General features: G+C 38.2%; 1 protein-coding gene across 3 annotated transcripts in view; it reads left to right on the top strand.

Moving 5' to 3' along the window:
• Positions 1 to 23,057, top strand: part of LOC129462191 (protein XRP2-like) — a 58,540-nt gene extending 35,483 nt beyond the window's left edge. For all 3 annotated transcript variants that reach the window (XM_055241968.2, XM_055241966.2, XM_055241967.2), the window contains exons 3-5: positions 731 to 845; positions 18,538 to 18,623; positions 20,390 to 23,057. In XM_055241968.2, the coding sequence (XP_055097943.1) occupies positions 731 to 845; positions 18,538 to 18,623; positions 20,390 to 20,473 (285 nt within the window). In that variant the 3' untranslated portion in view covers positions 20,474 to 23,057. The remainder of the gene's footprint in view (positions 1 to 730; positions 846 to 18,537; positions 18,624 to 20,389) is intronic.
• Positions 23,058 to 23,263: the final 206 nt, after the last annotated feature.

Below are 23,263 nucleotides of genomic sequence, written 5' to 3'. Positions count from 1 at the left end.
TGAGGCAGGAGGATGGCTTGAGCCCAGGAGTTCAAGATCAGCCTGGCAACATGGCGAGAACCTGTTTCTACAAAAAAATTTTAAAAATTAGCCAGGCATGGTGGCACGGGCCTGTAGTCCTAGCTGCTTGGGAGGCTGAGGTGGGACAATCGTTTGAACCCAGGCGTTTGAGGCTGCAGTGAGCTATGATTGCACCACTACATTCCAGCCAGGGCAACAGAGTGACACCCTATCTCAAAAAAAAAGAAAAAAAGGAAAAACAAATAAAAGTAAAATTAACATTATTACATAAGCTTTTCCTCATTTTATTATAACATTTTTGTTGCATTTAATGAACTATGATAAATGTAATGAACTGTGGCATTTCATCACGTGACTGTACCATAATTTACTTAACCATTCTCTTCTTATTGGACATTTGCAGTATCACCAAACTAAAACTTCCATCTGGTCGTAGAAAAATTTTAATCATGTTTTAAACTTGAGAGATAATTCACATTTATTTGACCCTTAATCTTAACTGCAATACTAAACCAGAACCACCTATCTGTAAGAAAGAATCTCATATAGTGAGAACTTATTATAGCAAACACCCTGAATTAGACTTATAATTAAAACAAAAATCAGTGTGCTCTTGTTGCATTTTATACAGAGAAATACTAGAATAGGAAATCATTGTTTTAGTCTCAGAAGTTCATTTTAAAATCTCAATCAAATTTTATTTTCACAGATGGTTGGTAAAGGCTTTTTCCTAGTTCAGACAAAGGAAGTGTCCATGAAAGCTGAGGATGCTCAATGGGTTTTTCGGGAAAAAGCACCTGACTTCCTTCCTCTTCTGAACAAAGGTACCTTCTGAATGATTGGTATACTTTTGTGGATATTTTCTTTACATGCTGATTTGATTTACTTTTGCCTTTAACATTTGTTTTACATTGCCTTCTCTTTCTCATTTGTTCTTTTTTTTCTATTATTGTTCAGAAATGTCAAAATTTCACATCACTCAAGGAGCCCTAGATAACTAACTAGAAATTAGGCATTCTTTTTTTTCCCCTATCCTCTGTGCTTAGTACTGAAAGTCACATTTTATTATGTATCTTATTATTATTTTAATTATTGTATTATTGTTGTACCTTTATAGTGTAGTGAGTAAATATTTCATACTCCCTGCTCAGAGTTGCAAAGCACTTGATAAAGATTCTTTCCACCTTCAGTGTGCTTTAATCATACTGGAAAAGAAATAAGAAATATAAAGTGGTATACTATTTTATGTGTTTAATATGATTGATTAACTTCCCATGTATAATTAGAAGTGTTTTTCCTAATGGGTAAATGCCACCAATAAATTTCAGATACTGGATATAGGTCTTCAAAGAGAGGAACTTGAGTATGTGTGCCCACTTGAAGGGTTACTGTCTGCCTACCTGTATTTGAAGGTGTATTGATTTTAGAGGACAGAGTACTCTTTATCTGTTCAGAGTGGGGACATTGTTTGCTCAAGGCTCATCAGGCTTTCCTTGACTAGCCTGAGCCAATATGTATAGTAATACACAGTGTTGATTGGGTATACCCTAGAGAGAGGGCACATCTGCATTTTATGTGCTCTTTATGTATAAAAATATTATAATAAACTGCAAAAATCTGTATGCAAATGTTAGAGGATTGTTAGGATAATAAATAATGCTGGGTGTAACTCAGCTGGTAAGTATTAATGCAGTATTTGATAATACTTTTGTGGTTACTGTAGTGGTAGCAAGGACTTGCTGTGACCCACTGCATGAATCTACCCCAGAATATATGTAGGAAATTCTGACCTGGCCCCTTTGATGCAACCATTTTGACATGGGAACATTTGGAAGCTTGAAAATGAACGTTTAACCTCTTAGCAGCTTTTGGAAATTGAATCAGGTAATAAGTGTATTGGACATCCTAAAGTGTGAGAGTCAGGAATAAAGTGAGCATATCGGTAGGGCTAAATTAATGATTTATATACTTGTGTGATGTTAGTGAAGTCGTATTGTAGAATTGTTCCAACCCAAATATAGTATCTGCATTTAAATAACAGAACATTCCACGTGGAAGGAGTAAAATGTTCTATTGCTGCAAAAAGTAGAACTAAAACCAATAAGCAGATGTTGCAGGAATTTCAGCAAATAAATATTATATAAACAAGTCTTAAAAACCAGAGATGCCTATAGGAAGTATTCAAAGACTGGTGAGTTCATATCAAAAGATCTTAGGAGCCAGCTTGAAGGAGTTTCCATGGGCCAAATTCAGGACAATTTAACAATTAAAAAGAATACTGGGACTGGATGTAGTGCCTAACCCCTGTAATCCCAGCATTTTGGGAGGGTGAGGTGGAAGGATTGCTTAAGGCCAGGAGTTTGAAACCCATCTGGGCAACGTAGCAAGTCCTTGTCTCTACAAAAAATACAAAAATTAGCTAGGGGTGATGCACACCTGTAGTCCCAGCTACTCAGGAGCTGAGGTGGGAGGGTCGCTTGAGCCCAGGAGCTTGAGGCTGCAGTGAGTTATGCTCATGCCACTGCACCGCAGCCTGGGCAACAGAGCAAGACCTTGTCTCAAAAAAAGAGAAGAATGAAGGTAATGATTTAACAACAGAAATCTATGCATCCATATTGTTAAAAAGGGGAGAGAAGAAAAGAAAGTTCATCTGCTGTTTATAGAATATTGTGAGCTAAAAAATGCAGAAGGAATGCTGGACTTTGGAAATCACCATTTCCAACCCCAATGTAATAATTATTTCAGACAAAGATTATCAGTGGGTGCTAAAACTATTGGGGTAAAAGTTGCTAAGAAGTAGGATATTTGGCTGGGCGTAGTGGCTCATGCCTGTAATCCCAACACTTTGGGAGGCTGAGGCGAGTGGATTACGAGGTCAGGAGTTCGAGACCAGCCTGGCCAACATGGTGAAACCCTGTCTCTACTAAAAATACAAAAATTAGCCGGGTATGATGGTGGACGCCTGTAATCACTCACAGCTACTAGGGAGGCTGAGGCAGGTAATTGCTTGAACCTGGGAGGTGGAGGTTGCAGTGAGCCGAGATTGCGCCACTGCACTCCAGCCTGGGCGAAAGAGCAAGACTCTGTCTCAAAAAAAATGGCCAGGCACGGTGGCTCATGCCTGTAATCCCAACACTTTAGGAGGCCGAGGTGGGCGGATCACGAGGTCAGGAGATCAAGATCATCCTGGCTAACCTGGTGAAACCCCATCTCTACTAAAAATACAAAAAATTAGCCGGGCGTGGTGGCAGGCGCCTGTAGTCCCAGCTACTCAGGAGGCTGAGGCAGGAGAATGGCGTGAACCCGGGAGGTGGAGCTTGCAGTGAGCTGAGATCGCGCCACTGCACTCCAGCCTGGGCGACAGAGTGAAACTCCGTCTCAAAAAAAAAAAAACAACCCAAGAGGATATTTATACATCCTAATTCAAAGGGGAAGTGTACCTTTACAGCACAGATTTGGTGATCACCATATTAACCCAGTGATCAAACAGCATCATTGATGGACAGCCTAACGTGTAGAGTGTTCTTGCCAAAGTAACCTGAATCTAATTGAGCCAAGACTTAACTTCTAGTTTGTAGGAAGAAAAGAAATATGTTAAATGACACCATAAGGAAATAAGAAAATCCAAAATAGAAGACATTCTACAAGACAACTGGCTAGGTCTCTTCAGACAGTATAATGGAAAACAAAAAATATGGGGGAATTATTCTGGATTAAGAGACTAAACTAAATAGAGTGAGTGAACCTTGATTGGATCTTAGGTTGGGTTGGAGTGAGCTGTAAAAAGCATTTTTGGGACAAGTGGGGAAGTTTGAAGATGAGATAGAATTATCGTTGATCCTTTGGTATGATAATGGTGGTGTGGTTATGCAGGAGATACATGCTGAAGTGTTCTTATGTCTGCTACTTTCAAATGACTCAGCAAAACAAAGCATATATGTGCAGATAGATGGTGTTTATTTTGTAATAAAGCAAATGGGGACAAATGTTAACTTTTGGTCGGTGTAGGTGAAGGGCAAATGCATATTTATGCTATTCTTTCAACTCTTCTATAATGTATAGAAATTTTCAAAATTAAAAGTTGGGAAAAACTTTTAAGCTGCTCAGCAGTGCGTTGATGCTTGTGGAATAGTGAGTAGGCTGGCAGTGAAGATATTCTAGCAGGAGTTGGATGGACTGGGCCCTTATCTAAAAGTGGCCATCAGTCATTCTAAGGCAGGGTTTCTCAACTGTGGCACTACAGACATTTTAGGCCAGACAATTCTTTGTTATGAGAGGCTGTCCTATACCTTACAAGATGTTTGGCAGCATCTCTGGCCTCTACCCATTAGATGCCAATAAAACATCACCCAGTTGTGGCAACCAAAATGTTTCCAGATGTCCCCAGGGGTGTGGGAGGGAGGCAAAATTGCTCCCAGTTGAGAATCACTGTACTGAACTAAGGGTGGTCTTATTTATTTATTTTTTTTGAGAATTCACATGTATCTTAAATAGTTTGCACCTCAGAGTCTCTCAATTTTCCTCTTTAGTTGCAATAGTCACATTTATTTTTAATATTTAATAAAGCTATTTGACTGCTTAATAAGAGAATTCATTGTTTTCCATCATGAGGATCTCCAAATCTGACTAATCCTGAGAACCATCCAGGGTGCTTTTAAAAATGTAAATTTTCAGCCAGGTACGGTGGCTCACACCTGTAATTCCAGCACTTTGGGAGGCTGAGGCAGGTGGATCGCTTGAGCCTAGGAGTTCAAGACCAGCCTGGGCAACATGGCAAAACCCTGTCTCTACAAAAATTAGCTGGGTGTGACGGTGTGCACCTGTAGTCCCAGCTACTTGGAGGCTGAGGTGGGAGGATCACCTGAGCCCAGGGAGGTTGAGGCTGCAGTGACCCATGATCACGCCACTGCACTCGAGCTTGGGCAGCAGAGCGAGACCTTGTCTCAAATACATAAATACATAAACAAATTTTCTATCTTTCTTTCTTTTCTTTCTTTTCTCTCTCTCTCTCTTCTTTCTTTCTTTCCTTCCTTCCTTCTTTCTCTCTCTCTCTTTTTTCTTTCTTTCTTCCTTTCCTTTCCTTTCCTTTCTTTTTCTTTCTTTCTTTTCTTTCTTTCTTTCTTTCTTTCTGACAGGGTCTCACTCTGTTGCCCAGACTACAATGCAGTGGTGCAATCTCGGCTCACTGCAACCTCTGTCTCCGGGGCTCAAGCAGTCCTCCCACCTCTGACTCCTGGGCTCAAGTGATCCATTCACCTCAGCCTCCCAGGTAGCTGGGACTACAGGCGTGCGCCACCATACCCAGCTAATTTTTGTATTTTTTGTGGAGACGGCATTTTGCCATGTTGTCCAGGCTAGTCTCAAACTCCTGGGCTCATGTGATCCGTCCGCCTCAGCCTCCTCAAGTGCTGAGATTATAGGCATAAGCCACCAAGCCCAGCCAATAAACAAATTTTCTACTCCCACCCCAGAAAGCCTGATTCAGAAATGTTTGAGATGTACCCCTGGAATGTTCCTTTTTTGATAGTTCTCCAGATTAGTCAGACTTGGGTTCTTTTGTTTTAGGGAGTAACTCATTCAATTATTCAACAAACATAGTAGATGAGGCCTGAGAAGTAGAGAGTCAGATAATGAAGGGCCTTGTAGGCCACTGTAGAGACTTTGGCTTCTATAATAGTCTGAGTGAGATGAGATGCTGCCGGACATTTGTGGGCTTTTTTTTAAATAAACTTTTTATACTGGAATGATTTTAGGTTTACAGAAAAATTGCAAAGATAGTACAGAAAGTTTCTGTATATCCCTCACCCAGCTTCCCTAAATGTTAACATAACCATAGTACATTTGTCAAAGCTAAGAAATTTACATTGGTAAAATGCTAACTTAAAACTACAGACTGTATTCAAATTTTACCAGTTTTTCAACTTATGTCCTTTTTCAGTTCCAGAATTCAATCCAAGATCCCACATTGCTTTTTGTTGCCATGTCTCCTTAATTTCCTGTGACAGATGTGACATTTCTTCAGTCTTCCTTGTTTCTCATAATCTTGAAACTTTTGAATAGTAGTGGTCAATTATTTTGTAGAATGTTCCTCAATTTATGTTTATCTGACATTTTCCTCTGGTTAGACTAGGGTTATGGGTTTTTAGGAGGAGGAAGTGCCCTTCTCATCACAACATCACAGGGCACATGATGTCAATATGAGGTGGTATCTGCCAGATTTCTGTGCTGTAAAGTTTCCATGTTTCCCTTTCCATACTCCGTTCTTTGAAAATGAGTCACTAAGATCAACACACAGTCAAGGAGAGGAGAATTAAGCTCTACCATCGGGAGACAGGAATATCCACATACATTATTTGGAATTCTGTAAGAAACATTTGTCCTGGCTGGGTGTGGTGGCTCACGCCTATAATCCCAGCACTTTGGGAGGCTGAGGCGGGCGGATCACGAGGTCAAGAGATCGAGACCATCCTGGCCAACATGGTGAAACCCCATCTCTACTAAAAATACATAAATTAGCTGGACGTGGTGGCGCATGCCTGTAGTCCCAGCCACTCGGAAGGCTGAGGCAGGAGAATCACTTGAACCTGGGAGGCGGAGATTGCAGTGAGCCAAGATTGCCACTGCAGTCCAGCCTGGGTGACAGAGACCCTGTCTCAAAAAAAAAAAAAAAAAAAAGATTTGTCCCTTCTCCCCATTTATTCAGTCATTTATTTCTCAAGGGTGTGTATTTTATTCTTTTAAGTTATAATCCAATACTATCAAATTGTTCTGGTTTTAACCATCTGGAGCTCTTTTAGGGTGGCTTTTTTGTCCCTTTGACATGTCCCATCCTTTTGAATTTTGAACACTTCCTTACTTTCTGGCCCTACAAGATGCTCCAGGCTCATCCTGTATTTTTCCTTGCTCCAGAACTAGTATCAACCATTTCTCCAAGGAACCCTGGTTTCTTTTATTCTAGAATGATAGTTAGAAACCAAGATCTGGATGCTAGGTGTGCCCTTTACTAATGGGGTACCACTGGTTCTAGGCCCTTTCAACAGACAAAGGTAAAAAATACATGTATGACTATTAACCTGTATATACACACACATCTATAATCCTGTATCCATCTATTAAAATACCTCTGACCCTAATCCAGCACCACAGGGTTCATTCTAGGATCCCTTCCCTTGCTTTTTTGTGACTTCTTACTCTGAAGGTGAGAAACCTGGCTTCCATTATGTACATTTTATTCACTTATTTGTTTAACTCTAGTATAAATATAATACAGTTTTAGAATTACTAACCCATACCCCTGTGAGAAACTTATTTACCAACTAGAGTGCAGTTGGTATTGTACAGTCTTGTCTTTAGCCTTACAGTAGCCACTCAAAACAGTTTTCCAAAGTCCTGAGGTCAGCTCCTTTTTCCCTTATCCCCTTCATTGAAGTATTGGCACACATTTATAATACTGTTAGATTCATTTGTCACAAGCTGCATTCCATCCTTGGATACCGTGACATCTTGGTTAATTTTTTTAAATTTGCATGCAGTAACATTCAGTTGGCATGAGTTTTATAAGTGCATAAAGTCCACCACCCCATTTATCGCCCCAGTACCATGGAAAACAGTTCTCCCTAAAAATTTCCCTTGTGTGGCCCCTTTAGTCAGTCAACCACAACTCCTGGCAACTGATATGTCTCCTGTCCTTATGATTTTGTCTTTTCCGGAGTGTACCATAAATGGAATCAGACAACATGTAGCCTTTTGAGTCTGGCTTCATTTATTAAAATGCATTTGTGATTCAGTCTTCTTGCTAGGTGACTCAATAACTTGCTCCTTCTTTTTTTCTTTTGTCTTTTTTTTTTTGACAAGAAGTCTCACTCTGTTGCCCAGGCTGGAGTGCAATGGCACGATCTTGGCTCACTGCAACCTCCACCTCCTGGGTTCAAGCGATTCTCCTGCCTCAGCTTCCTGAGTAGCTGGGATTACAGGTGCCTGCCACCATGCCCAACTAATTTTTGTATTTTTAGTAGAGATGGGGTTTCACCATGCTGGCTAGGCTGGTCTCAAACTCCCGACCTCAGGCGATCCGCCCACCTCGGCCTCCCAAAGTGCTGGGATTACGGGCGTGAGCCACCGCTCCCAGCCAACTTGTTCCTTTTTATTGCTGAATAGTATTCCTTGTATTGATGTACCAGTTTGTTTTTCCATTCAATTGTTGGACATCCTGCTTGTTTCCAGTTTTGCCAATTATGAATAAAGCCACTATAAACATTTGTGTGTAAGTTTTTTTATTGAGGTAAAATATACATACATAATTTGCCATCTTTACCATTTTTAAGTATACAGTTCAGTGGTAATACATTTACATTCTCTTTTTTTCTCCACATTCCCCCCCACCCCACCGTCCCCTTTTCCAGCCTCTGATAACCACCAATCTACTCTATCTTCATGAGATCCACTTTTTTTAGCCCCCACATATGAGCGAGAGCATGTGATATTTGTCTTTCTGTGCTTGGCTTATTTCACTTAACCTAGTGGTCCCTAGTTCCATCCATGTTGCTGCAAATGACAGGATTTCATTCCTTTTATGGCTGAATAATATTCCATTGTATAAGTGTAACACATTTTCTTTATCCATTTATCTGTTGATAGGCAATTAGGCCGATTTCATATTTTGACAATTATGAATAGTGCTGCAGTGATCACAAGTACAAATATCTCTTTGACATACTGATTTCCTTGCTTTTGGATCTGTACCCAGTTGTGGAATTGCTGGATCATGTTGTAGTTCTATTTTTAGTTTTTTGAGGGACCTGCATTGTATATAGGTTTTTGAGTGTACATAACTTTTCAAATCACTTGGGTAGTTTGCTAGCATTTGGTATTGTCAGTTTTCCAATAGGTGTGTCATGGTATCTCATTGTGTTTTTTAAATCAACTTTTAATTTTGAAACAATTTTAGATTCACAGGAAAGTTGTCAAGATAGGCCAGGCATGGTGGCTCATGCCTGTAATCTCAACACTTTGGGAGGCCAAGGCAGGAGGATTGCTTGAGCCCAGGAGTTCGAAACCAGCCTAGGCAACATAATGAGACTTTGTCTCTACAAAAAGAAAAAAAAATGAGCTGAGCTTGGTGTCATGCGCCTGTAGCCCCAGCTACTCTGAAGGCTGATCTCAGGAGCAAAGCAAAGATGCCCTCCATCAATATTCTGCAAGTGTTCAGTCTCACCTTTAGGAATGATGTAGGCCGGGCGCGGTGGCTCACACCTGTAATCCCAGCACTTTGGGAAGCCAAGGTGGGTGGATCACTTGTGGCCAGGAGTTCGAGACCAGCTTGGCCAACATGGTGAAACCCTGTCTCTACTAAAAATACAAAAAATTAGCCGGGCGTGGTGGCACTTGCCTGTAATCCCAGCTACTCGGGAGGCTGAGGCAGGAAGAATCGCTTGAGCCCGGGAGGTGGAGGTTGCAGTGAGCCAACATCGTGCCACTGCACTCCAGCCTAGGAGACAGGGCGATACTCCGTCTCAAAAAAAAAAAGAAAAAAAAAAAGAATAATGTCAGTGGCCAGGTGCAGTGGCTCATGCCTGTAGTCCCAGCACTTAGGGAGGCTGAGGCAGGTGGATCACTTGAGCCCAGGAGTTTGAGACCAGCGTGGGCAACAAGGCAAAGCCTCATCTCTACAAAAAAATACAAAAATTAGTTGGGTGTGTGATAGTGCGTGCCTGTAGTTCCAGCTACTTGGGAGACTGAGGTGGAAGGATCACTTGAGCCTGGGAGGCAGAGGTTGCAGTTAGCTGAGATCACATCACTGCACTCCAGCCTGGGGGGCGGTGACCCAAGGAGATCCTGTCTCAAAATAACAAAAACAATGATGTCAGGTTTAGGCACAGTTGCTTATGCCTGTAATCCCAGCAATTTGGGAGGCCAAGACAGGAAGATTGCTTGAAGCCAAGAGTTCAAGACCAGCCTGAACAACAAAGTGAGACCCCCATCTCTTAAAAAAAATTAAATTAAATTAAAATTTTAAAAGGAATTATGTCAGTTGTAGGTTTTCCTTTCCTTTTTTTTTTGATTTTTTATTTATTTATTTTTTATGGGTGCAGCACACCAACATGGCACATGGATACATATGTAACAAACCTGCACATTGTGCACATGTACCCTAAAACTTAAAGTATAATAATAATAATAAATTAATTAATTAATTTAAAAAATTTAAAAAAAGAAAATCAGTTGCTTGAGGGCCAGGTGCAGTGGTTCACACCTGTAATCCCAGCACTTTGGGAGGATGAGGAGGGTGGATCACAAGATCAGGAGTTCAAGACCTTTCCTTTTTTTTTTAAGACAGAGTTTCGCTCTTTGTTGCCCAGGCTGGACTGCGATGGCTCGATCTCGGCTCACCGCAACCTCTGCCTCCCAGGTTCAAGTGATTCTCCTGCCTCAGCCACGCAAGTAGCTGGGATTACAGGCGCGCCATCACGCCCAGCTAATTTTGTATTTTTAATGAAGACGGGGTTTCTCCATGTTGGTCAGGCTGGTCTCGGTGATCCACCCGCCTTGGCCTCCCAAAGTGCTGGGATTACAGGCGTGAGCTACCATGCCCGGCCGTCAGTTGTAGGTTTTTATACATACTTTTTTTTTTTTTTTGAGGCAGAGTTTTGCTCTTGTTCCCCAGGCTGGAGTGCAATGGTGTGATTTTGGCTCACCGCAACCCCCCCTCCCGGGTTCAGGTGATTCTCCTGCCTCAGCCTCCTGAGTAGCTTAGATTACAGGCATGTGCCACCACTCCCGGCTAATTTTGTATTTTTAGTAGAGACGGGGTTTCTCCATGTTGGTCAGGCTGGTCTCAAACTCCTGACCTCAGGTGATCCGCCTGCCTCGGCCTCCCAAAGTGCTGGGATTACAGGCTTGAGCCACCGCGCCTGGTGCAATACATAACTTTGTTTAACGTGTGTTTCTGTTTAAAGATACCTTATTTAGCATATACTATTGATTCATTAACATTGAACTCACAGCCAACAGCACTAGAACTGATGCTGGAGCAAAGCTTATCTAACACATTTTCTCATGAGGCACATCACAACCTTCCTCAGTTTAGGAGCCATTAGACAGCACTTCAGCACTGTGTTTGGGGGCTGTTTTATTTTTTTGGAGACAGGGTCTTGCTCTGTCACTCAGGCTAGAGTGCAGTGGTATGACCATAGCTCACTGTAACCTCAAACTCATGGGCTCAGGTGATCCTCCCACCTCAGACTCCCAAGGAGCTAGGACTACAGGTGCACTCCACCATGCCCAGCTATTTTTTTTAAACATAAAAGAGACAGGGTCTTGCTTTGTTGCCCAGGCTGGTCTTGAACTCCTGGGCTCAGGTGATCCACCCAACTTGGCTTCCCAAAGTGCTGGGATTACAGGCATGAGCCACCATGTCCAGCCGCCAGCTATTTTTTTAAACAATGTTGTAGAGTTGGGGTCTTGCCATGTTACCCAGGCTGATCTTGAACTTCTGGCCTCAAGCAATCCTCCCTCCTCAGCCTCCCAAAGTGCTGGGATTACAGGCATGAGCCACTGTGCCTGGCCTAGGGGATATTTTAAACAGGCAAAATCACCAACAAAAAGCACAAAAATGTGAAAAATACGGCACTACCTAGACCTCACAAAGGACACTTTCTTATAGTACGATAGCTGAAACAAAAAGCAGAGTGTCACCTTGTTCAACCTCAGCTGGGAGCATGCACATCAGGCAATTCTAATTTTCTGCCACTGTGCATGTCCACAAACAACCATGAAAGCACTGCAAGCATTGATTTGGGGAGTTACAAATGAATTTTAGCAAGTAGGTGAATTTGAAATGAAGGGATCTGCATATAACGAGGATTGACTATATCTGTTATTTAATGTTACAATTTTTCCTTTAAGTACTGCTTTAGCTGCATCTCACAAATTTTGATATGTTGTAGTTTCATTTTTATGTAATTCAGAGTTTGGCAAATTATGGCCCACTGCCTGCTTTAATAAATGAAGTCTTATTGGAGCACAGCCACGCTCATTCCTTTTTTTTTTTTTTTTTTTTTTTTGAGATGGAGTTTTGCTCTCGTCACCCAGGCTGGAGTGCAGTGGCACACTGCAACCTCTGCCTCCCGGGTTCAAGCGATTCTCCTGCCTCAGCCTCCAGAGTAGCTGGGATTACAGGTGCCCGCCACCACGCCCGGCTAATTTTTGTATTTTCAGTAGAGATGGGGTTTCACCATGTTGGCCAGGCTAGTCTCAAACTCCTGACATCAGGTGATCTGCCTGCCTCAGCCTCCCAAAGTGCTGGGATTACAGGCGTGAGCCACCACACCCGGCCACTCATTCTTTTATCTATTACATTATGGTGCACAAAGCCTGAAATATTTCCTGTCTGGCCCTTTACAGAAAAAGTATGTTGACCCCTGATTTAGTTAAAAATATTTTTTAGTTTCCCTTGAGACCTTACCTGATCCACGGATTATTTAGAAGTATAATTGTTTAATTTCCAAACATTTGGGGATTGCCCAGGTATATTTCTATTATTGATATCTAAATCCAGTTATGGTCCAAAAATACACATTTGTATGATTTCTGTTTTCTATATTAAAATGTATTTTATGGCACAGAATATGGCTTATCTTGGTGAATATTCTATGTGCATGTGAGAAGAATGTGTAATCTGCTGTTGCTTGGTTGAATTTTCTATAAATGTCCACTAGGTCAAGTTGGTTGATAGTGCTATTCAGGTTATCTGTATCCTTGCTGATTTTCTGCCTACTTGTTCCATAAATCAGTGAGAGAGGAGTGTTGAAGTCTTCAACTGTAATTGTGGATTTGTCTGTTTCTCTTTTCAGATCCTGTCAGGTTTTGTCTCATGTATTTTGAAGCTCTGTTATTATGTACATACACATTTAGGATTGTTATATCTTCTTGGAGAATCCTTCATCATTATGTGATGTCCCTCATTTTTTTTAAGAGAGGGGTTCTTGCTCTGTCAGCCAGTCTGGGGTACAGTGGTGCAGTCATAGCTCACTGCAGCCTCGAACTCCTGGGGCTCAAGTAATCCTCCCACCTCAGCCTCCTGAGTAGCTGGGATTACAGGCACAAGCCACCATGTCTGACTGTGATGTCTTTCTTCATCTCTGATAATTTTCCTTGCTCTGAAATCTACTTCATCTCAAATTAATACAGCTACTCTAGCTTTCATTTGGTTAGTGTTTTATTGTAAAGATTTATCTTTCTTCTTGTAGCTTATCAAGGCTGTATATTTAAAGTGAGTGTTTTGTAGACAGCATGTAGTTGGTTTTTGCTTTTCAGTCCAGTCTCTTTTAACTGCTGTATTTAGACCATTCACATTGAAAGGGATTATTGATACAGTTGGATCAAAATCTTTCATTTTGCTAGCTGATTTGTTCCATTTGTTCTTTTTTTCTTACTACTTCTTTTTCTTTTTAGCAATTTTATAATTCCACTTAATCTCGTCTATTGACTTATATTTATACCCCTTCTTCAAAAACTTATTTAATGGTTATGTTGGGTTTTACTGCAAATATTTTTAAATAATTTGAGTCTACCTTCTATTACACAACTTCACCTGTCATCTAAGGACCTGATAACATTATATTCTTAATTCTTCCTTCTCATCCCTGTGTCATTATTGTCATATATTACTGTTGTATATACTATAAACACCTAATACGTTGTTAATGTTATTGCTTTGAACTGTCTGGTTTTTTTTGTTTGTTTGTGTGTTTGTTTTTGAGACAGGATCTCACTTTGATGCCCAGGCTGGAGCGCAGTGGCTTGATCTCGGCTCACTGCAGCCTCGACCTCCAGAGCTCAGGTGATTCTTCTACCTCAGTCTCCCAAATAGCTGGGACTACAGACATGGGCTACTACGCCTGGCTAATTTTTGTTATTTTTTTGTAGAGATGGGGCTTTGCCATGTTGCCTAGGCTGGTCTTGAACTCCTGGGCTAAAGCAATCTGCCTGCCTCAGCCTCCCAAAGTGCTAGGAATACAGGAGTGAGCCACTGTGCCTGGCCTGAACTGTCACTTATTTTTAGAGCAATTAAAAATAAAAATATAGATCATACTTTATAGGCAGTTTTAGAGCAGAGGAATGTCATGGTCCTTTTAAAGTGTAAATCCTGTCACTGGTTGCTTTAATGGGGAAGCAGAGAGAACAGCTAGGAGGCTGTTGCAGTAATCTAATTGAGACATAGTGGCTTGTTCCAAGGTCGTGTTAGGTAACTCAGAAGGGTTCACTAGATAAGACATCCAGAAATCTTGTCTGCTTCAGTCTCACAATTTTTCATGACAGCTGAAATATTTAGATCTAAAGCTACCATGAACTCTCTGAATAAGATGTTCATATTAAAACACTAAAAACATGACCAGTAATCCTTGTTGACCTCATAGTTCAGTTAGAAATAATCACAGTAATTGGCATCATCATTAGATAGAGGGACAAATAGCAGGGTTTAACAAGTGTGTTGTCAACATTGTAGTTTTAAAAAAATTTAGTAGGGCTTAGCAAGTTCATTGTCAACATTGTAGTTTTTTTAAGGGTTTTTGTTTGTTTAATACATATGAAAAGAATGCATAAACAAAGAATTGAGACATGAAAAAGCATTGGTTCAACACTAATGAATCTAAAGAATTAGGATTTGGGAAGGTGGAAAAGATTACCTAAACATTTTCAAAAATTGGAAACTGCAACCAAAATAAGCTGATAAAAATCCCTATTAACACTTATGAAGAGTCTTCAGACTCTTCCCATGATTTTTATTAAACTAGAGAGCCTCACCTGGCTGCTGTAGGAGTCTTCATATGCAAAACAGAAATAAGGAGATTCCCCTGACGGTTCCCCATGTTGTTAAGTGTTTTCCCCACCCCCACCTGACCCTGAGCTTCTTAATGAAGCAGGCCTCCATCCTTCTAATTTGAGAGGATGTGAATCATTCCACAGATGTCTGTCTTCTAGCACCACCCCTCATATTTCCTCTACATACCAGGTCTTCAGCTGCGTTCTAGGAATACCATATACTACTGAGTTGCGAATCTATGTCAAGCATATAAGACAAACGTTGTAGTCTTTTTAAATTTAAGATTATCCACACATGTTAAAACAAATGCATTTGTCCACTCTTTTGTTGGAAAATTATTAGGTCATTTATTGGAAGTTTATCATATTCTAGTCAAAGAATATCAATCAAGTTATATACCTGAGTAATTCTACCAAGATTGTATTTCTGAATTCTAGATTACATGTTCTTTATAGAAGGACTGGAACTTTTAATAATAAATGTCTAACTTAAATACACACACACACTGTATTTCCTTGTAGTGATGAAACTATATTCTACATTAATTCAAACTTTCTACCTTGCAAAACTGGAAACCCTACATTTATTATCAACTTTTTCTTTTTAGTTCAGTATTTATTAGGTTTAAAGTACTTTTTAAACTCATTTTGCAAATTTCCAAATGCACTAAATGTAGAGAGTACAATGACCCCCATGTGTACCCATCACCCAGTTTCATCAACTTCTTGCCATACTTAAATAAAAATCTCATGTTTGCTAAAACATTTTAATCAAATTGATTCATCCTGTCATTTCATCCCTAAATATTTCATTATCTTAAAATTAAAAATGTTTTCTTAAGTAACTACAGTGCATTATCACATTTAACAGAATTAACAATAATTCCTTAATATCCTCTAATATTCAGTCCATATGCAAATTTACCTTACTAAAATAATTCTTTGTGTTTTTACAGTTAATTTGATCCAGATCTAAAATAGACCCACTTACTGTATTTGTTTTTTAATCTTATATCACTCTTAATCAAAAACAGGTGTTCCCCCTTTACTTCTTTTTTCTTGCCTTTGTCTTGGGAAAGAAGCTTGGTCAATTATGTTATAGTATTCATGAGGTTGTTTAATTTGTTCCTCCATATTTCTTGTAGACTAGAAGTTAGATCAAAGCCTTGTTTATATTCAGGTTTAGTTCTTTTTTTATTTTTATTTTTTATTTTTTTTTGGCAGGAATACATAGATGGTACCGTTTCCTGTTGCATTAATTGAGAAGGCACATAATGTTTGATTGTTGTACTTTTAGGGATACTAAGTTTTAATGGTTGGGTTTACACGGTGACAACCTTATCTTTTTATTGTAGAGTTTCCTGCAGTCTTCTCTGTGGGATGCTAAAACCATTGATGATTGTTGCCTGAACCAATTGTTTTAATAGGCGTTGCAAAATGACTGTTTTCTGTATTTTCTTTCTTTCTTTTTTTTTTTGGCAAACTTACGTTTTAATCTTGTCACTACCTCTGCATTTATTAACAGATGTTAACAGAACTCCTTGTATGCCAGAGCTGTTTGGTTAACTTGAAATATGCTTCATGTCAAAAAAGCAGAATAAATAAAGAGAAAAATAAAACATCAATTTTCAGAGTAGTGAATTGGTGCCCTAGCAACCTCCATTGGTATACAGTGAATTTTGTTTCTCTCTTCTTTTTTTATTTTCCTTAAAAACATCTGGTAGTAAGGAGGATCTCTCTAAGTATCATTATGAACTCATGACTTTTTATATATTTAGTACATTTTAATAAATCAGAGTCATTATTCCTTCTGTTTCACCATGTCTCATCTTTGGCCATTGGGAGCCCCTTCAGGCTGGCTTCTGTCTCCTTTTGATAGAACCCCATTGACCTTTGATAGCTTCATTACTTTTTGGCTAAAGAAAATATTCCACGTTGATCTTAATCCATTTCTTGCCGCAGACATGGAATCATCTATTTTTCTAAGATTACTTAGTTATTTTTAGTGGGGAATGATATTTAGAATGATATTTAGAAATACATGTTAGGTGCTGTGTATTACTGGGTTGTCATTTCTTTTAAGCTTTTTCAGTGGACATAGCTAGAAACTATGTATTTTTAAAAAGGAAAAGATCATGAGTTTACATTGATATTTCTAAATAAAAATTTAAGATTTTAAGCTTTTCTTTTGTAAGGTTAGATGTTTTATTACAATATGTTCTTGAACTCCTGGCCGGGGTGAAGGCAAGAGGATTGCTTGAAGCCAAGAGTTTGAGACCAGACTGAGCAATATAGACCCCATATCTATTTTTTTTTTTTTTTTTTAAGACATGGTCTCGCTTTGTTGTCCAGGTTAGAGTGCAGTGGCTTCATCATGGCTTGCTGTAACCTCAAACTCCTGGGCTCAAGTGATCTTTCTATCTCAGTCCCTGGAGTAGCGGCAACTACAGGCCTGTGACCCTGCACCCAGCTAATTTTTTAATTTTTTGTAGAGACGGGGTCTTGCTTTGTTGCCTAGGCTGGTCTTGAACTCCAGGGCTTGTGATCCTCCTGCCTCGGCCTCCCAAAATGCTAGAATTACAAGCATGAACCACTGTGCCCAGCCGTGAGATTCTATCTCTAAAAAAATTTTAAATACATTTTTAATAAATTATACAGGAGGATGTGCATAAGTTATATGCAAATACTATACCATTTTATTAATATATAAGGGATTTGAGCAACCAATGGAATCAATCCTATGCAGATACCTAGGGACCACTATATCCTGCCTTTTCTGTATTTGTTGTCTGTATTATATCACAAGCCTCCAAGAAAAAAAAAATCACAAGCCTTCAGTTATCTTGATGCCCAATGTAGTGTAACCTTTTCTTTCTCATTCTTGTACCTTGTACTGCAGCACATGGTTACATTCAATTTAGTGTTTCATATTCATTCACTCTAGTATTTCATTACTTAGTACTTCATTATTCTATGTTGGTTTGTATTTGCTTAATGGGTTTATGTCTTCTTTCAATACATTTGTAATTTCCTGGAGATCAAGACTTTTCCATCACTGTAGGAGGTTTTTAATGTTTTCAAATTAATGTATGAGAAAGGAGGCACAAATATTCTATTAAAAGGATTAAAAAATAAAAACTTTGTCTATGTTTCTAGAATGTAGCTTTAAGACACACTCAAGGAAAATACTTTCAGATGGTCATCACTTTTGGTGCCTGGCCTCAATTCCTATTTGGCTTAGCTTCATTATTGGTGGCCTAGAACTTGGCTGGTAAGTAGGAGAGTTGGAAGCAAGGCTGGCTGCCTGGCAAAACCTACTTATGTTGACTTGGATTGCTTTTGATCTTATTTGCTATTTTATCAACTATTTTTATACTCCTAAATGAGTAGAATTTCTGTGGTTTTTATAGAAGAATGAGAACCAGAAAAGCCAGACTATTTACAACACTTTAAAAATGTGACACTAGTCCTATAATAGTACTGAAGCTACTTGTTATGAGACTGTGTTAATTTGTTTTATGATTAGCGTAGGAAGAAGCAGCTGAGGTGATATGCCCCATCTGTCTGCTTTCCTCTTCCTTCTCTTTCACCCTCAAAGAAGATGCTGGAGATTCTTCAGGGAAGAATAAAAAGATTAAATTTAGAATATACTTGTATTTGTGTTAAGAAAACGTTTCTTGGGTTTGCTTATAGGCCCTGTTACTGCCTTGGAGTTTAATGGAGATGGTGCTGTAGAAGGATGTCAACTTATTGTAAATGAGATATTCAATGGGACCAAGGTACAAGATTTTATTGACTGTATTTCAATCTAACTTTTCATCTCCTTTTCCTTACAGTCAAATAATACTTTTATACTTTTGTCCCTAATGTTGCTTGGAATTTTTGTTGTGTGTGTGCGTGTGTGTGTGCGTGTGTGTGTGTGTGTGTGTGTTTTTAAAGCAGATCATGATTTTTAGAACCTTTGATAAATAATTGGGAACTAAGCTGTGATTTTTCTCTTGCCAAACTAAAACTTTAATTGTTTAAAATAATTACAAAATAAGAATCTATTTATTAAAAACCTTCTATAGTATGTAAGTTTCTAAGGTAAAAAGTCTCATCAAATGTCTTTTCAAGTCATTGCATTTTTAAAAATACTGATTTGTTGAAAATATTTTATTTCTAAGATTATAGTCTTTAGATGGACGATCCTGTTGCCCAGGGTTCATTTTTACTTGCTTCAGTAATGCTTCACCAAAAATTGAACTTCAGGTATACATAGAAATCATCACATGTAGGCATTTTCTAAATATATTGATGAAGTTGCTGTATCTAAGAATTTCAGACATAAATAAATTTAAAACCAAACATAGAGGATTACATTAGCAAATCTATAATTGACTACTTTGTGATAAATACCTGGGAGGACATTTTGGTTTTATCATCTGATTTGGCTTATGATTCCTTGAATTTACAAAAATTAAAGTACTTTATCTTTGATCTCATTTTATCATCACAGTAGTACTAAGGGAGAGGGAAAATACCAGGTTGAATAGAAAAGGAAACTGAGAGATAAAATGGTTATAATTTGGACTTTTAGAGCTGAATGATTTAGAGATTATCTAATCCAGCTTTCTCATTTTACAGGTGTAGTTACTGAGCCCACAGAGGTTTATTAGATTGTCAGCATCATATGCTAGTTTACGACAAAGCTAGAATAGAACCCACATCTGCTCTAATTCCTTGCTGACATTTGTAAAAGCTACTTTAGAAGGGTTCTATTGAGTATTGCTTCATTGATGTTTAGCAGATAGTTTATTTAAAAATAGTAGGCTGGGTGTGGTGGCTCACACCTGTAATCCCAGCACTTTGGGAGGCTGAAGCGGGAAGACTGCTTGAGCCCAGGAGTTCAAGACCAGTCTGGGCAACATAGTGAGACTCTACAAAAAGTAAAAAACAAACAAACAAACAAACAAACAAACAAACTAGCTAGGCGTGGTGGTGCACACCTGTAGTCCCAGCTACTTGGGAGGCTGAGGCAGGAGAATCACTTGAGTCCAGAAGTCTAGGCTGCAGTGAGCCATGATTGCACCACTGCACTCCAGCCTGGGCAACAGAGCAAGGATCTGTCTCAAAAATAAATAAAATAAAAAATAGTAATATAGCAGCTTTGAAAGGGATAATCTCAAGTTTTGCTGCTTAGATTACTGAGATTATTATTAGAAAACAGAAGAAACAAAGACTTTTTTAAGCGACTCTAACTCAGTAGCTTCCATAATATTGAGTGTTGTGAAAGTCCAGATGTAATAAAATACGACTCAAGTATTATGAAAGCAGAGACCTTAATTATATGTGCTTCCAAAAGAGCTTAATTTACATGATAGCTATTCAAACTGTATTACATGAATTCTAAAGAAAATCTACAGATTAAATATTGTCATTATAAATGGTGTACTTGAACTTCTTTTGAATAATTAGCTTGGGACTTTGTTCTGTGGAGAACATGGGCTTTGGCATTCTGAAGTACTTGGTACTTATTTTTTTTTAAATTTTCTATTTAAAATAGATGTTTGTATCTGAAAGCAAGGGGACGGCATCTGGAGATGTAGACAGCTTCTACAAATTTGCTAATACACAGATGGGAATATGAAGTGCAATGTGGAACCAGGACTTGGTATTAAGCCTTTCCCAACTTGTGAATATAGAATTTGATAATATACTCTTGTGTATTAGCAATGGTTTTTACTAATGCTAAAACTGTTAAAGTTTATTTTTTAATAAATTGTTGACTATTACATCATTTACTTGAGGTTCAAAAATAATTCATTTTAAATTAAGTAGTTTTAATCAGCGTAAAAGCTATTTAACCCATTTTAATAAGCTTGTAGTTTTGTTTTTCTGCATATGATATTCTTATTAGAAAACAGAAATAGCTAACAGTTTATTATTTTAATCTTATTTAAATGTTCTTTCAAATCTCTAATAATTTAAACTTTCCTCAGTGCTCCATGATACTGTTTTTGAGACTCCATATCATTGCTTATTTTACCTTTTTCAATTTAGAGGGATTTGTTACTAGTCGATCAATTAGAATGAACCTATGCACATTTTTATGTACACATATCCAGTTATATAATTGCTTCCTAGTTGCATTATATGGCAAATGAGATTTTGTACATGGAGTTGACATAATACTTTGTAAATTGAATTTTTTAAAGAAATAGGCATTTGATAACCAGCTTGGCAAGTAACTCTACTAACAGATGTTGGTATAGCTATTTAAAGACTACTTCGTAAGTAGTATGATTATTTGAATAAATTACACATTGTTTAGTTTTTTAATGCAACTGCTATATGACTCTTCTGGGTCCTGATAGGAAAAGGTATATGCAATGCTAAAACTGTAGAAACCCAATCACCAGCAGTTTTTAAAAAGGTGATAACTTTTATTAGCTCTTGTGGACGATCAAGAGAATTAGAACAAAACCTTGTGACTTTTAGGTCAGAAATAGGCATGATGATAAGCTATGCAGATTATTAAAAAGCTTGTTACATTTGATTTTTCATTAGATATGCCATTCATATCAAGTAATGTTCAAGTATGATAAAATTATTTTGGTTGCTTTAAAGCACTGTTTTCCAAATCTATCTGATCATAATAATTTACCAGGAAGCAGACGAGAGCTACTTGTTTAAAAATCCACATTCTTGGACCCAATCCTCAGATGCACGGATTCAGTCTTCAGGGGAAACTCTGTTTTAAGGGTTATCTTGTAATCTAAAGTAATTGGTTCAGGAGGTGTCAATAGGTTGAACTTGTGAGAAGGCACTGAATCTGCCATCCATATCACATATAGCAGCTATTATGAAATCAGCTTTCATAGGCCTATTTTTAAAAGGAATCTGAAATTTAATTCTATTTTGATAAAACTAAGATTGAAAATAACCACTTGTAAACATTCCTATGATTGTTACTAAAATGTATTTTCATGTTTAAAATGTTTTTGGATATTTTGGGGTTAATAACTACTACACTGAATTGCATGTTAAGGTGCAGAAATAATACATTAAAAGATTTTCACTTTAAATTAATTAGTAATATTGAGCGCTCACCCTGTGCGTGGCCTTGTGCTAACCATTAGCACTGCATCATTTCAATTCTTTTATAAGGGCATTCAATACTACAAAATCAATATGATTTCATAAGATGCAAATAAAAGTTGGTGACAGATTTAATATAATTTTGATCACAATTTACAAATGATCTTTGCAAATAGTGGTCAGAGGGCATTAGTTTTTCCCTTAGTTAAGCTAAATTAAAGGGACTCCATCCTGTTATGATTATATTATTATTTTTGAGATGGAGTTTCACTCTTCTTCCCCAGGCTGGGGTGTAATGGTGTGATCTCGGCTCACCACAACATCCACCTCCTGGGTTCAAGCGATTCTCCTGCCTCAGCCTCCTGAGTAGCTGGGAATACAGGCATGCGCCACTACGCCTGGCTAATTTTTGTATTTTTAGTTGAGATGGGGTTTCTCCATGTTGGTCAGGCTGGTCTCGAACTCCTGACCTCAGGTGATCCGTCCACCTCGGCCTCCCTAAGTGCTGGGATTACAGTGTGAGCTACCGCGCCCGGCCATGATAATATTATTAAACACCATTATTGACATTTAAAATAATAACAATACTTTTTGTTTTTCAAAAATAAAATGCAATGTTATATAAAGCTATAAACTGAGTTCTTTATGATATTTGAGCAACAACTCAGGAATATAACATATAAGGGAGATGTTAATTTAAAATTTTCCACTACACTTATTATCTATTAATCAAAGCTTAAAATTTTGTATTCTTCAGTTAGATAAGACCTTTTACCCATTTAATTTGTCTTTAAGGACAGTCATTTGGCTTCTGAATGTTTGAAACGATTTTTAAAAATAAGTAGTGCTATGGTGGTTGTTTCTATAATTCTAACCTTTGATAGTAATCACAATGTATTTCATTTCTGAATAGCTTTTGAATTTATGAAAAATTATTAACAATGAAAAACTGGTAATTTTATTAAGTTATATTGTTTAAATATTATATTAGCTTATTTCTCTTGCATTAATAGTACTGCTGTTTTTGTTTTGCTTCGTTATATTTATGTCTAGCTTTTATATGTAATTTATCTAGTGTTTATAAAATGTGATTTGTAATAAGTGTTGTTAAAATGAAAATGACTGCAATGGTTTAGATATGGTCTGTTTGTCCCCACCAAAGCTCATGTTGAAATTTGATCCCCAATGTGGCAGTGTTGGGAGATGGGGCCTAGTGGGAGGTGTTTGAATTATGCAGCCCAATCCCTCCTGAATGGCTTGGTCCTGTCTCTAGAGAGACTGGATTAGCTCCCGTGAGAGTGAGTTGTTATAAAGCAGGGTTATAAAGCCCTTAGGGTTT

The sequence above is a fragment of the Symphalangus syndactylus genome, chromosome 14 (assembly GCF_028878055.3).
Source record: "Symphalangus syndactylus isolate Jambi chromosome 14, NHGRI_mSymSyn1-v2.1_pri, whole genome shotgun sequence".
Lineage (NCBI taxonomy): Eukaryota > Metazoa > Chordata > Mammalia > Primates > Hylobatidae > Symphalangus > Symphalangus syndactylus.
This window is presented reverse-complemented; position numbering and strand designations above follow the sequence as displayed.